This window comes from Salvia hispanica, chromosome 6 (genome assembly GCF_029641045.1).
Source record: "Salvia hispanica isolate PSC_SH4W2 chromosome 6, Shi_PSC_v1, whole genome shotgun sequence".
NCBI lineage: Eukaryota > Viridiplantae > Streptophyta > Magnoliopsida > Lamiales > Lamiaceae > Salvia > Salvia hispanica.
The window spans coordinates 13,629,986-13,646,301 of record NC_142697.1 but is presented as its reverse complement, the minus strand read 5'-3'; the positions used below and the strand labels follow the sequence as shown (position 1 = coordinate 13,646,301).

The 16,316-nt window shown below is 35.4% G+C and overlaps 1 protein-coding gene across 1 annotated transcript; it reads right to left on the bottom strand.

Moving 5' to 3' along the window:
• Window positions 1-122: 122 nt before the first annotated feature.
• Window positions 123-7,517, bottom strand: LOC125207513 (Metallopeptidase M24 family protein). The gene is made up of 13 exons (XM_048106888.2): window positions 7,064-7,517; window positions 6,673-6,798; window positions 6,452-6,571; window positions 5,236-5,511; window positions 4,114-4,286; window positions 3,320-3,574; window positions 2,925-3,076; window positions 2,107-2,297; window positions 1,170-1,278; window positions 907-1,061; window positions 708-800; window positions 439-519; window positions 123-358 (listed from the first exon to the last, which is right to left on the bottom strand). Exons 1-13 carry the CDS (start codon window positions 7,388-7,390, stop codon window positions 287-289), a joined length of 2,130 nt encoding a protein of 709 aa, XP_047962845.1. The 5' UTR covers window positions 7,391-7,517; the 3' UTR covers window positions 123-286.
• Window positions 7,518-16,316: the final 8,799 nt, after the last annotated feature.

Genomic DNA, 16,316 nt, shown 5'->3' with positions numbered 1-16,316 from the left:
TAGAATTCAGTTCAAGCTCATTTCCTCTTTACTTTTAGCAAGTCTAGCGTATATTGGATTGTTGAACCCGAGCCAGAATGGGAGACTCTACCATCTATCGAATCTGTGTACGACCGACCACATTATAGAAGAAGATGCACAATTTGATTGACTATTTTCATGATTAATAGCAGCATTAGTTACAATTGTACAAGAGAAATCATCTGGCAGTCAGCATACCACATTTTAGTTTTATATGAAATCGAACAATATGTTTACATATATGCACACTTTGACAAGAAGTGTATCAAGGCTTGACAACTGGTCTCGTGTTATCCTTGAGCCACTGATATGTAGAACCTTCCACAAAGGGAGACACCTAAACACACAAAAATTGTGGCTTGAGCTACAAAACACACCTGATTGCTAATATGACAAGTGAATCGAATTTACACTTACTTTCTCCCAAACTTGCTTGTGGTAATCGTTGAGCCAATCTATCTCAGTGGTAGAGAGTAGCGATAAGTCGCACAATTTGGTCTGTATCATGTGTTGCAAATCGAGATATTAAGGTTTATTAATGGTGGCATTGGTTGAACATCATGTTACATTGATGAAAAGTATTAGTAGAGCATGTAAGGCAATATAAAGCTCTAATTAGCAATGGACAGAAAACAGGGGATAGGGATGCAAGGATATGAATTCGTACTATTAGCAAGTCAAAATACCTGAATAGGTACAAATGTGAGTTTTTCGAAACCCAAATACTCCACTCCTCCAAAGCGATTTGATGTGTTCGCCTCTTTCACACAAAGAAGATTCTGAAGGAGGATGGGGATAATAATTTACACGAGCATCTTACGAAGGAAATGTGCAGTTTTAACTAATGAGAAATCTATAGCAAGTAATGCACTGCTATGAACTTACTTCAATCCTGATGCCAAATGCATGGTCTTCATAATAACCAGGTTCGTTGCTGACAATCATGCCCCTCAGCAATGGGGTCATATTTCCAAAGCGAAAGCTGATACTTTGAGGGCCTTCATGAACATTCAGTGCAGCTCCTACTCCGTGACCAGTACCTAAAGTTTGCACAGAACATTACCGTTAATAAATTAGCAGATCATCTCAATTAAAATAAGATGCTCAATTACAATATGACAAGCATACAAAATGGAGTGAGAAAATACCATGACGGTAATCAAGACCAATCTTCCACAATGATGATCTTGCAAAGGAATCTAATACAAATCCAGGGTAATTATCAGGAAAAATAGCCTGATCAAGAGCAATATGACCCTGGAAAAGTCACGCGGCGTTGTTAGTGTGTTTCTTTACAACCTCGGCTCTACATAGAGATAAAATGAAGTAACACAGATGACAGAACAGAGTGAAAGCAAACTATAAAAGACCACACAACCTCTATCTAGCATGAACATAAACTGGTACTTGATGATCTAAGTGCCTTAGGTGCATGGGCAACTAGGTGTGCTCCCTCGTCTATTTTATCAATTGAAAAAATAATAATATTGCGAGAAGCTGTTCAATTACTTAATCCAACTTTTCTAGCTGTTTCATGCTCAGTGGATTAAGATCAAGTTATATATAAAGTATATATTTCATTGACAGAACACCCATGTAATAGCAACTTGGCCCAGTTATTTGAGAAGCACACTGTCCTATTTCTCCCCGGTTGCTATTATTTGGGTTTCCCATTTATGAAATTTATTTGTAAAAGCTGAGCAGACTCGGATTCATTTTCTATGATTAACTTTTCGGTCCTTTCGATATTTCTTCTCAGAACATGTAGAACAACAATTGAGTATAATCAACAAAGATTCTTTTTGTAACATAACTTTCACTGACAAGTGTATAGCATATAAAGCAGCAGTCATTTACCTTCTCTTTTCTGGACTTCCCACACTTACATTCTTAGTATGAGTAGGACAGAAGTCAATGTCCTTTAAATGGTCAAAATATTTGTATAAAACAGGTTTATGCATGTTTGCCAACCACCCATCGTTGAAGAGAACCATAGTATGTGATCTTTGCATTAATGTGTAAATTCTTCTTCCAGAGAATTGTAAAGGTAATCAAGTGAACAGAAAACTTGTGAAAGAATATTACCTGAAGGACTCTGGTGAAACATTCTTTTTCCCATGAAGAAGGTTGGCCGAAATGTACAGTCCTAGTAATATCAGTTGTTCCATCAATATATTGAGCTCCACTATCCAGTAGGAAGAGTTTCTCGGGATCTACTATGCTACAATTGTTAGGTTCTGGTTTGTAATGAATGATTGCACCATTTGCACCGGAACCTATAAACAGTCATGTTGGCATAGTCAGTCCCATCATCTCATTTAAGAAAACAAATCAGTTGGTATACTAGTCAACACAAACGAGTCAAACATAGGTGACCTCATTTGCCACAACCAATCTCTCTACATTTGAAAGACCTAAATGATTCACCCCTTAGTGTCAATAATTTAAGGAATCAAGTATCTCCAATTCAAACTTCTGGAATATGGGTTAGTTAACTTCCAATGTATTAATTAAAGCCTAAAATCATGAGATAATTATGTAAACAGGTCAGGCCAAGGCCAATAAACAAATTTTTCCACCAGAGATCCAAATATTCACAATTCCTGAATGCAACCATTATACTCCAACTACCTCTAACATTTAGTTTACAAGAGACTCGATAGTGTCAGATATCACTAGCCCATGATGATAACTGATAAGTCACACTAGACTAATTAGAGCAACTGTCCACAGATTCTTGTTTAGTGAACTATCACTAATTAAGATTTCAGAGTTGGATAAAGATAGATTTGACTATTATCTCCGTGCTTATCAGGATACTCAAAGAATTGATGAGGAAAGTATCTATGATCATCCCACAGTGCCCAAAATAGAAAGACAGGTAAAGGAGTACAATTATGTACCACTTATAGTATCAAAACTTGTATCCAGAAAACCATCTTGCCTAGATCGGAATTCAAGAAGCTTATCCGCAACATCTACTTCTGTCAAAATGGCACCACTACCAATTTCCTCCTCTAGCCATGCCCAAAACTGGGCCATAGCTGCTGCATCCCTGCAAAAGGTCCCTCACTTTTAACTGGACCTGAATTGCCATATTTTTAACATTGATATTTAAAAATGCCACCTAATGCTTGTAAATAAAAGTGAGATGAAAGGTATTTGTACAGACGAAAGGAAACATAAAAAAAAAACTACAGAAGAAGCATATTTTGTAGTGCTACTTTAATGGTTTTCTGTTACCTCGGCGGTGGAGTGCAATAGTAATCAAAAAGAGCAAATTCGCATATGCAGTTACCTGAGATGAGAGTTGCGCATTCCTTCTAATTCAGCTTCATTTTTTATGGCTTTAGCAAAAGAAATAGGTGAGCTCTTATACACTGCAGCAGGTCCACGTGACTTGTTGACAGGGCCATTTGCCACAGTCCTTTTGTTTTTATTGACATTTCCGGAAGTGCCAGAGTACTTATCACAGGCAGATTTGAAAGCATTCACAATTGCAATGCTAACAGATGATGTGTCCAGCCAAAGGCATGCCCCTTTTGCAGCCAAACTGCAATAAGAAATTATGGTCAATCAAAAACATCTTTACTACAACAGACTGAATGGTTTTTCATGTTTGCACTATAAGACACAAAATGAATCTGGAAATTTCTGTGCAAAAGGTGCTTCCAGTTTAACTTCAAAAAGCAAATTCTGAGCAAATAAATAAAAAATACGAACTTCTGCTAAAACACATGCAATGTCTGATAGGTCAGTATGCAGGCTAATTAAGTAGAAGTAAATCTGAAGAGTAGAAACACAAATGAGAATATCCATGGGCCATGTGAAGTGGCCAAATAGGTATAAAGCCCTGGGGATACCATTATAAAGTTCAGGTTTGTCTAGATGCTAGAAAACAATATATAGCAAAGTTAGTCGCTATGTACTAATTATTAGCATCTTTTTTGGAATATCTTCAATCAAATGCTTCTCTGCTTTGATAACATTCATCTTAGCGGTGACCATATTCTTTTGTAAAGTTTCTGATACAGTAAACCATATGGAAGTGGAAAATGGAACTCAAACAAACTAGTGGAAAAGGGGCTACACCTTTCAACTTCAGAAAGGATGGACTCGTATGGTCTCACCTCAATCCCAGCATTCTTCAAATAATCCATTACATCAGGGTTGATTTTGGCATCATTTATAAACAATTTTGCTCCATCAATCTCAACGATTAAATAGGCATACATGACTGGTGAATGTGGTATATCACTACCTCTCTGTCAAAAAGAATTCACATGTTAATAGTGAATTGGAGACAATAGCGAGAATCGGATAAAGTTTCAAACTTATTTGTGGTTTATTCATGCCCAAACCACAATGCAAGTCCATAGCACACCATGCAGTGAATGAAGAATAAGATCCATAAGGAACCTTTTTACAGTCTATTAAAGCATACAATATCCGATCGCCGAACCAACTTAAAAAGTTCAAATGAAAAGATATTCCTTCAAGGTCCTGGACTCCTGGGGCCCTGCAGATAAGCAAAAAGAATACCTAGGGCTCTAAGAATGCAGCTGAAGTACACAACATAAGATTCAGAAGCAGCCATAGCAAGTTAGATAATGTTTGCTGCCATTCAGTAATTTCCTCAAATGAAACAGATGCGATATTTGACATTACACCCTAGAGGAGTGAGAGATGGGATCTAACATTTCCAAAGCCTTTCTATTGATTTAGCAAAAATAAAATGACTAGTACGGTTTATAGTGTATTTGCTAAAGAAAAATATTAGATGAAGACTCCCTTCGTCCCCGATTAATTGTCTCATTTCTTTCCAGTACGGGTTTAAGAAATGTAAGAAGTGGGTTGAAAAAGATAGTGGAATGTGGGATCTACTTACCATTTATATAAAAGTAAAATGGGACTCCTATTGGTGGACGGACCGAGAAAACAGGTATCCTTTTGCCGGGCGGAGGCCGGAGGGAGTACAAACATTGGCTTACTTATTACTGAAATATATCTGGATTTACTAGCATTGATGCCACAATAATCTCTAGGCAAACCACACCTTCTGATATTTTCAAATCGAAGCACCTTTTTAACAGCAGAAAATCCTGCTTTTTAAAGGTGCCCACCAGCCAGGAAGGACCATGCACAATTGCACATCTCTTTTCTCAAATATTTGATTTACTAAAGGACAGAAAGTTACATAGCTCGAAGAGTTACCAAGTTCAACAGCCATGCAATCTCATCCAGCATTGAGATAACAATTGCAGATGAATCAGCATTACTTAGTTCAGATCTCAATGAAGACAGCTTGGATGACACATCTACACCAGCATATTTCAGGTCATGAACTCTGACAAGTCTATTTGGAGGCTTTGGTCTGGATTCTTTCCATATCTCATCCACGAGATTAACATCAGATACGCACACCAACTCATGATTCTTCTGAGATATGGCCTCTTTCAATTCATCTGCAGAATCGGAAGAAAACAGGAACTGAACCCTTCACCAAAAACCAAGTAAAGATGGAAAACTGGGATCAGATGGATGTAAGTGAAGAAAATCAGAAATCTATAAATGCCAAAATGAAGAAAAATTAACAATGTAGGATAGCCAAAAACAGAACAACTTATACAAGGATTTAAAAAACAATTTCTAGCAAGTGAAATTCTTATAATTATTTGAGAAAGCTTCTTTGCTAAGAATCCGACTTCAAAAACCTTGATTGAATAACAAAAGATGATTTAATAATAGCTATTTGATGATTGTTTATCATAATCATCCTACAGGAAAATATTCTGCATGTATGTAACAGATCAATAGTCAACTGCAGAAGCATTTGATGCTAGAGTTTGGAAGGAAACAGTAAGCATGGACAAGGTACCCAGAAAATGTCAAGCTGTGATAGCTACAGAAGAACTTTGGATCTGATCATTAGGAAAACTCAGAATCTCTTAATCTCAAATAAGTTATGCCAAAAATCCACTGGAACTTTCTGATCTATACACTGTGAGCCAAACAAACCATGCAGGCTTTCGAAAGATGGTATAGGACCTAAATATATTTGTCAGAAATTTCTTGGATGTACATCAACATACATCTCAATTATGCAAATTACGCTTAAGCAACCGCTAGAGGAGGAATCAAATCAATTTCTGAATATAGCCTCTCAGCACCAAAGCATATCAGGCATGCTCACCTACCAGAAAGATCAAGGCAGAGAACATCTTGATGCTATGCAAACTAACCATAAAACTAGAACACTTGACAGGGCCACCAACCCCCAAATGAGAGGGCTTAATGATGATAAATTGATGTAATAGTGGGCTAAAATGATATTCTTATCACGATAGTGAGTTTCATAGAGAATTACAAATATTCAATTGGTTGAACTAATCACATGACAACACCATATGTGAATTACGATTTTACTCACAGGGTCTATCCCAACTCTGCTGCCAGGAGCCAGGATTCCATTGAGCCACTCACTCGTCGTAGGTACTCCTAAATTACCAGCCCTCATGAGAATCCAGCCAGAGGGCAACTGTTGCTCAGCCTATTAATGACAAGAAGAGGAAATACTTAGGTGCATAAACAAATCCTAGCAACAGTTGTTCAAAGTGAACGAGAGAGATATTAATCATCTGCTTGCCAGACCTGGAGGAAGTAGCGACCATCTGTCCAAAGAGCTGCTTTATCTTTTGTGACAACAGCAGTGCCTGCACTACCAGTAAAACCTGATATGTATGCTCTCCTTGTATAGCACTCAGCAATAAATTCACTCTGAAATTGGACAAGACGCTAATAAGATTTTGAAACTTCAACCACAATGTTTAATGAAAATTCACTCTGAAATTGGATAAGACGCTAGTAAATTGTAGGGCACAGTGCTTAGGGAGGAGCTAGGCAAATTCCGGATTGTGCCAAGCTCTACTTACCATATCTGCAATTTGAACATCTTGTAACCGAACAGTGTTGCTTAATAGTTAGTAACTTTGATTTCCATTCCTAATTAAATTGTAAAAAAATAATAGAAATTGGGACAAACCTGATGAGCATCCTGAGATGGAATGATATAGGCATCAATGTTGATATCGGGCCTGACAAAGAGCTCGCGTATCGCGGTGAGCTTGTCGTCGGGCTCAGAGTTGTTGGGCTTCTTCCGCAGCTCCGAGGAGGGCCTGGCTGATATGGAGGCGGAAACTTGGAGGTTATGAGGAGCGTGTGATTTGAAGGGGAATCTGGGGAGGTAATAGTTGATATTGCGGCGAAATTGGGGGTATATGTTGAGGAGGCCGAAGCGACTCCGGGCGTGAAGCTGAAAAGGGGAGCGAGCGAGCATTTTAGCGGTGGAGAGAGATAGGGCAGACTCCATGAAGATTGGAATTCAAGCTGTGAGAGAGAGAGAGAGAGAGAGAGAGAGAGGATAAGGTGTGCTGTTTTGTGCTGCTTTGTTGTTGTATGTTGGTGAAACGCAAGGGAAGAGGAAGACGCAACTGTGCTATTGCTTTAAGAGGAGATGAGCTTAGTTATTTGATCCAATTATGCTTCTTTGAAAGAAATACTAGTACTACTAATTGATTTGGCTGATTACTCTTCAAAATTAATACTACTACCTAGCAATTTACTGTGGTCACGTTAATTTGGGCGGTCTTTAAAAAAGAAAAGGAAAAAAGAGTTAAAAAATTTAATAAAATGTGAATCTTACTTTTATAGTTTTATGTTCTATGATGATTGAGTTATTTCTGTTGGGCACGAGATTTAAAGAAATTGATGTATTAAATATTAAAGTGAAAGAATAAAAGTAAGAGACTAAGTAAATAAGAGAAATGAAGATAGAGTAAAGTAGGAGAAAGAATAAAGCTTTTGCAAAAAATGGAAGTGACTCACATACTTGTGATAACCCAAAAGGAAATAGTACGACTCAGTTACCTTGGGATGGATGTAATATTAGTTTTATGGTAATAAAATAGAATATGAGCATAATAAGTGAGTGAAAAGTGAGATCCTTTGTCGATAATAAAATTATAAAAATAAAATGAACAATATTTTATGAACAGATCAAAATAACAAATGCGAACAACACACCGTGAATAGAGTGAGTATCTAATAACTAACTTGCTATTGTGGTTATTGGAGCTATTGATACTAATTGTAGAGATATTTGTGAATTGTGATTATGTATTGAGCTATGCGCCTATACACTAGACTACTACAGTACTACTCCTACAAATCTACAATTAAGTATCTGTTGCGGGATATATTGTGGAATTACAAATAGGAAGTAACAAGGATACTACTACAACTCTACAATTATATATGTGGTGGTATTAAAAATAGGAAGTAACAAGGATGTTTCGACATGAATAAAATAAATAGTACTCCTAATCTTGCTATATTGATTTGTGAGAGTGTGATAAGATGGGAATGAGTTACACGTTGTCATATTTTGGAGACTTGTTGCTATCTTAGCCTCTACGTTAGGCGTTAGCACTACGCCCTTATTAGTCGCTGTCTTGTTTTGAAAGGCATATCTAAGATTAATCTTATCATGTTATGTCTTTTTGTTAACATGCGAAGTGAATATATATATATATGGTCACGTTAGAGTGCCACCACCCCTTAAAATAACATCATACCACCATTCCTAGCCAATCATTTGTACATATGGACGAATAATAAGCTGTCACGTGAAAAAAAAAAAAAAATTCTGAAAAAAGACGGGCAGCAATTTGCTGGTCTTTATACAACAATTTTTCTTGAACAGCAATATCCGACACACTAACAGCAATCTATAGATTGTTGTGTAGTGTTTGTAATATTGTTGTGTAGCGTTTATAATATTGATGTATAAACGGTGTCACGGTGTCATTTTAAGAGGGGTTGTCATTTTAACACAAACCTATATATATATATATAGAGAGAGAGAGAGAGAGAGTTTTGATCTATATAAAACTCATTCTTAATACAAAAATACAGAACCAAACATACATATGTCATTTTAGGTCATCGTAAGCTTATTTTTATGTCATTATAATAAGCATGACATAAAATGATCTTAACATGACCTCAAACCCAAATTTTATAATATGACCTAAAACTGCTTTATAATGACCCACTGTGTTTTTCTTTAATTATTGACCATTAGATTGAAAAATCTCATGGTTAGGATTTGGTCTGGATTTTGTATTGAGATGCATTTTTGTATTGATCATTTCCTATATATATATATATATAGGGGAGCATTAAGCTCCTTTTGCTCCCTTAGTGTCTTTTTCCTTCTTAATAGTAACCATTTGATTGATGGAATGGACGGACTAGATTAAAATGGCAAATCTGATCCCGCGATGCATTATTAGTTCATTTTTGTGCATTATAAGGGTAAAGCTGTAAAATAACATATGATCCCACGCGTTTCAGAACGGAAGGCGAGGTAATTCAGCGGGATTTTAATTGATACTGGTTGACCTTCCGTCTTCTCAATCCACCCCATCAACCCACGATCAAAACAATTCTCCACCACTTCAAACCTCTCAAACCCTAGCCGCCTCTCAGTTCCAAGAGAAACGAACTCCACCGTCAATTGTAGCCGTGAAAAGCGTCGTCTTCGCCGATTAACAGTTCCAAAGTTCCGGTCTTTTTCGTACAGGCGCCGATTAGGGTTCTATTTTCAAAAAGGTTGGTGTATAAAGTTCTAATTTTTGGTAAGGTACACTCCTAAGCGTCGATTGTCAACGTTTAGGAGACCCCGTAGTCGACGATTCACAGTTTTAATCGTCGATTGAGTTTCAATTTTGCAAGCAAACACAAACCTTCTCGCCGATTCTTTTTGCCAAAAATAAAATGGTAATCATTTGATTTAGGGTTTTGTCCATTAATTACGGGTGTAGTTGATTTCTGAATTATATTTGGTGTTTGTTCTATTCTTGCGTCGATGTATCAGTAAATGGTGATTTTTGGTTCAGTCTGTTTACGAATCTTTTCATTATTCCCGATTTTGGGTTGTCGATTCTATGAATTATTGATGGTTTGGTTGATTATTGAGTTATTTCTTGGTTTTTGGTCGATTTGGATTAAGGAATGTAACTGACGTCGTTTGTGTGTCTTACAGAGCACAAATGACGAAGAGAGGCAGACCATACAAAAGCCAACCTACAGAGACCGAAGGTTACATAATTGGTTCTCCTGTTTTGATGCATTATTCGTTCGTTGTACTGCATTATTGAAAATTCTCTTGCATTTGTACTGTGTATTCATAGTTAAATTATGCATTATTGTCAATGTTGTGTATTTCATGATGTTGTTTGAATATGAAACGATTGGTACACACATAGATGAAGCATTATTTGTTGGTTTTGTGACATTGTTGACTATTGGCTGTGTTTTGATGTATTAGCCTTGTTCTTGTAATATGAAGAGATTGTTTCATTAGATATGATGCATTATTTTTGCTAATCTGTGCATTATGATTGGTTTACTGTCTAGAGTAACACCAGTATTAATTTCATATTAGGCATTATTAGGTTGATATTATGCATTACACATAAGACATTATTGCATTGTTGGTCTGATTTATTGCATTATAATGAGAAGGATACATGACTGACTGTATGTTACATTATTGATATGATTTATTGCATTATATTAACATCGTTTGTGCATCATTTGTTCTGTACATTGTATGGATTGGTATGCATAACTGTTTGTTGGTGTAGTGAATGTTATATAATGTCGTGCATTATTTGATGGAATGTAAACATTACTGTATGAAGTTTTGTGCATTATGTTGTTACTGACCTTTGGTTTCTGCATTACATAATACACAACTGATACATCTTTCTTTCCTATTCTGGACAGCATCTAAGCAGCGTTGGGTTGATTTTGACGAAGCGGTTGACGATGTTATTCCAATCGCATTAGCCCAGAATCTTCGGCAAAGATTAGCCGAGGACAAACCTGAGACTAGTACAGCCCGTGAAGCCGTCTGATTTCAAAGAGAGAAAAGGCCATAAAGGAATAGGCCTCTTAGACGCTATAAGACGTGCGATGAGTTGGGACATCACGACTCTAGATACTGTCCAATTCTTAAAGAGATGGCGGAGGAGAAAGAGCTTCGTAAGGGCAAGAGGAAAGCTTGATGTTTTATTTACCTACTACTAACATTATTAGTTTTCGTTGTCGGTTTAGTCTTGTTATTCATTTCGTTGTCTTAGTGTTATTAATCCTACCACTGTCAACATTTTATGCATAATAAATTTACATTTTTAGGCCGTTAATGTGCATTATAAGTAAATAACTTGTACATTATTATTTACAAGCTGTTAACTTTATTCGAGTACAGTTCATTATTACAAACATTTCGTACATGTCCAATAAGAGCCTTGCATTATTAAACCGATATCGTACATTATCATTCACGAATATGTACATTATTGCTTTTCCAGATCAGTTCATTAATAAGCACATTCTGTTCATTATTCGATTTATTTCTTCCATTACTTGATTCATTACATTATTCCATAACATGCCAAGCAACAATTAACCTTTTCACGTTATTAATCCATTTAACTTGTTACCCTTTTTCACATTATTAATCAGTACATTGCTATTACTTGCCCCATTACATACATTATATATGTTGTGTTTAAGACATCATACACTAGTACCACAATATGCTTCAGTTAGCAAGAGCTATGTATTGTTCAAAACAGGCCAAGCAACAAGTCGTCTTTTTTACCAACCAAAATGAGTTATCCAAAAAAAACCAGATTGTTAAAAGTAATGTAAATAGCGTTTCCAATGATTACTCATGCGATCAATCCAGCCCGTAATCTTCGACCCACTTCTCGAAGTTGAACCTAGGTGGCCTCTCTTTCCAAAACGTGGTGGCATACCTTTGGTTGTTGGCACCTTTGGAGTTCTGTGGAGAAGTGAGCAGCGCATTTGCAACCTTAATTCTGAAATTTTTCAAGCTTTTTGTCCCCTTGGCGCTGAATCCGGACTTCCAATCCTTCTCCCTCTAGCCAAAATAAGTCTCCATATGCCGGGCATATACATCGTAAAACGCAAAAGCAAAATCTAGTGATTGGAACTTCTGACCAACGATGGGCTTCAATTGTGGAGAACATTCAGGTACAACCACCATCGTATAAAATGACAGAAAAAATGGTTCAACAAACATATGCATTACATATCAGAAATCGTCCATTACAGAGTCGATTATAACCATTATACAATGCTACATGTACATTATGTTTATATGTTAAATGTACTCCCTAACCCAGACGAATTGTAAACCCTAGAGGATTCACTGAAACTCGTTCACTTTGAAGAGAAGATGTGGTACCCTAGCCCCCAAGGATTGCTAAACCCTTGGGGAATAAATGAAACTTGCGCCGAACATACAAACACGTATAAACAAAATCGAGCATAAAACCTTATTGCAATTAACTAAAACTCCATCAAAACAATTTTCATGTGAACAAATCAGTTTAATAATCAACATAAAAACTACTTAAATTACCTTCTTCCATTGTTGAAGAAAACAACAGGAATAAACGATTGCTCAAATGAAAGCGAATTTGTAGGATGAGAAAAAAAAACGAGGAAAATTTTGACAGAAATTGAAGAACATCGGCTTTTTTCAATGGAGAAGAGAAGAAAAAGAAGAAAGATTTGTGAAATCGTAGAAAATAACCGCTGCAATCTTTTGATGGAGAGAATTAAACAACTTACAATAACCAACTCAAATATGAATACCATTTAGGCCCTTTTCTATTTTTTAAATGAATAAAAATGATTAAATCAGGCCCTATTTTCGGCCCCTTAGATCTTGATAATGGATGGTGAAGATTGAGAAGGAAAAAGAACAAAAGATAGAAAAAGGATATGAATACATCCCTAGGGTCCTATTCTAATGCTTATACCACCCTAATCCAAAATCAAGACTAAATCTCCACCCTTGGATTTTAAAATGAGTGGATGAGATTAAAGCTCACAAATCTCAATAAATAGTAGACAAAATATCAACAAAAGGGTAATATCGTCATTATGTTATCATATGATAATTTTCGTGGGTGTTTTTTTATATCAACATTGTATATTACAAATATCAACAATATGACATTAGAATATCAATACAAGGACAAGAAAATATCAACACATTTTTATTGAGATTGGACATGTATAATATTGAGATTTTGCCTACAATATATTGAGATTTTTTGTTGCATTTGTTGATAAAAGCTGCTTATCAACATGTACGAAAATTGAAATATAATTTATCAAATTTCATTACCCGAACATCGTCGGAACAGATACAATTAAGATCTCATTGGAATCCTTATTAAATTATCTTTAATTTGATATATTTTTTGCTAAAAAATAATTTAAATTGAGAGAGTTACGTAAATTTAAAGATTTGAGATGATTTTGAGGAGAGAGAAAGTAGTTAGTTATAATTACTACATATAGGATTTGACATTAATACCCTTTTAATTTAATTAATAATTATTTAAATTTAAAATATATTACACTTGACATTATATCAACCACAAGATCTTCTAATCTAATGGTTAAAAATTGGTCTCAATTTTGGATTGCTAATTAGTTAGCAATTGATCACCTCCCTACATCCCTATATATATATATATATATAGAGTTGTGATCAATGTCGAACCCTTCTTAAAGACCGAACTAGAGACCAAATCTGGGCCATTAGATCTAGTGTTTTTGATGAGATGTGTTGCTGTGTAAATTTTTTCTGCTTCATTACAAACCCATTTTACTTCATTGTATAGGTTTATTACTTCATTCTGTACGTAAAACCTTGAAACTACAACATGTTTTTACTTGCTTACAGTAGGTTTTGAAACGATTCACCATATGCTTCATTCAAATTCATTGACTTGGGTTTTTACTTGATTAACATTTTAAAATGCAATTTATTCAAGTGGGTTTAGTACTTCATTCAGAAACATTATTACTTCATTGGATAAGATTTTTACTTCATTCTAGTAGATTTCAAATGCTTCTACACATACTTCATTCCAATAATTTATTATATTATTCCATGTGTTTATTAAACCATATCATCGCCATGGAGGTGGTGATAGATATTGTAGAGAGAAGAATGGCACGCGACGGCGAAACCGCATTTACGTACTGAAATGAAGTAATAATCCTATTGGAATGAAGTAAAAACCTTCAGAATGAAGTAATATATTCTGGAATGAAGTTAAATCTTCGTAAGATGTTAGTATGACTTATTTACCTTCGGATGAATTAAAATAGGCTCGTGATGAGGGCGAAAATAATTTATAAATTTGTGTATCTCATCCATAAAAAATTAGATCTAAAAACCCTAATTTGGTATGGTTCGGTGGTTCGGTCTTTAAGAGTGGATTTGTGGATAATGCAACTCTATATATATATATATATAGGGTTTTGATCTATGAAGACTAGTTTTAAATACAGAAACGCAGAACACAGTCATACGTAGGGCATTTTTAGGTCATAGTTAGTTTATTATGAGGTCATGCTTTGTAAGCATGACCTAAACTGATCATAACATGACATAAACTCAAATCTTATAATATGACCTAAAACTACTTAATTATGACCTTCCATATTTTGGGTTAATTATTGACCATTAGATCATCTAATCCCAGGGCCAAGATTTGGGCTGCATTTCTAGGTTTAAATGCATTCTTATTTTGATCATCTCCCTAATATATATATATATATATATATATATATATATAATATATATATAGGGGTGCACTAGGGTGCCACCATAGATAGGATAACACCATACCACCAATATAGTCCGTTAGATCTCATCTATGGACGCCTGAGATTAAATTTCGTGAAAAAACACGGGTTTGCAGTTTACTGTATTAGATATTGCAGTCTACTGTATTAGATATTGCAGTCGTGGTAAACTGCAATATTGTTGTGGTAAGACTGCAATATTCAATGAACAGCACTGCAATCTAGTAACGTAAAATTAGAAATTTTCTATTTTATCCCTCCGTGTTTTTACACGTGGCAGCATGACAAGCACACGATTTTCAGATCCAATGGCCTAAAATGGTGGTATGGTGTTACAATAAAGAGGGTTGTCATCTTAGTACATCCCTATATATATATATATATATATATATATATATATATATATATATATAGGGGTGCACTAGGGTGCCGCCATAGTTAAAATAACATCATACCACCAATATAGTCCGTTAGATCTCATCTATGGACGCCTAGGATTAAGTTTCGTGAAAAAACACGGGTTTGCAGTTTACTGTATTAGATATTGCAGTCGTGGTAAACTGCAATATTGTTGTGGTAAGACTGCAATATTCAATGGACAGCACTGCAATCTGGTAACGTAAAATTAGAAATTTCCTATTTTACCCCTCCGTGTTTTTACACGTGGCAGCATGACAAGCACACGATTTTCAGATCCAATGGCCTAAAATGGTGGTATGGTGTTACAATAAAGAGCGTTGTCATTTTAGCACAACCCTATATATATATATATATATATAGGGGTGTACTAGTATAACAACTAATTTTAAAGTTACAACGTACATAAAACCACGTGCTGCCACATGGCACGAAAAATGCAATATTGTATACAGAAAAATGCAATACGCATTTGTAGAAGCTATAAATGAATTTCGGCAGATTGCATTTTTGTTATATGCAGATTGCATTTTTTATTGTTAAGTTTTGCATTTTAGATATTGACTGTTTAAATTGCATTTTATATATAGACGGATTGCATTTTCACATAAATGCAAAACTTAACAATAAAAAATGCAATTTATGTGAAAATGCAAAACTCAACACTATAAAATGCAATTTACATACAACAAAAATGCAATCTGCGAAAATGCATGTACAACTAGATTGCATTTTTGTGTTTAAAATATTGCATGTTTTGTGCCACATGGCAGCACCAGATTGGATGTACGTTGTGACTCTAAATAAGGGGGCACCCTAGTGCTCCCCTATATATATATATATATATATATATATGGGCATGTTAGGGTGCCACCACCCCTTAAAATAACACCATACCACCATTTCTAGCCAATCATTTGTACACGTGGACGAATAATAAGCTGCCACGTGGCAAAAAAAAATCTGAAAAAAGACGGGTAGCAATGTGATGGTCTTTATACAACAATTTTTCTTGAACAACAATATCCGACACACTATACAGCAATCTATAGATTGCTGTGTAGTGTTTGTAATATTGTTGTGTAGCGTTTATAATATTGCTGTATAAGCGG

What these genes read in the sequence shown, in the direction of transcription:
- LOC125207513 (XM_048106888.2), bottom strand. Translation starts at nt 7,390, where the DNA reads ATGGAGTCTGCCCTATCTCTCTCCACCGCTAAAATGCTCGCTCGCTCC. An exon ending in ATGGTCGCTACTTCCTCCAG is followed by an intron (nt 6,572 to 6,672) that starts GTCTGGCAAGCA and finishes TGTCATTAATAG; the next exon opens with GCTGAGCAACAGTTGCCCTC. An exon ending in GCAGAGTTGGGATAGACCCT is followed by an intron (nt 5,512 to 6,451) that starts GTGAGTAAAATC and finishes TGAAGGGTTCAG; the next exon opens with TTCCTGTTTTCTTCCGATTC.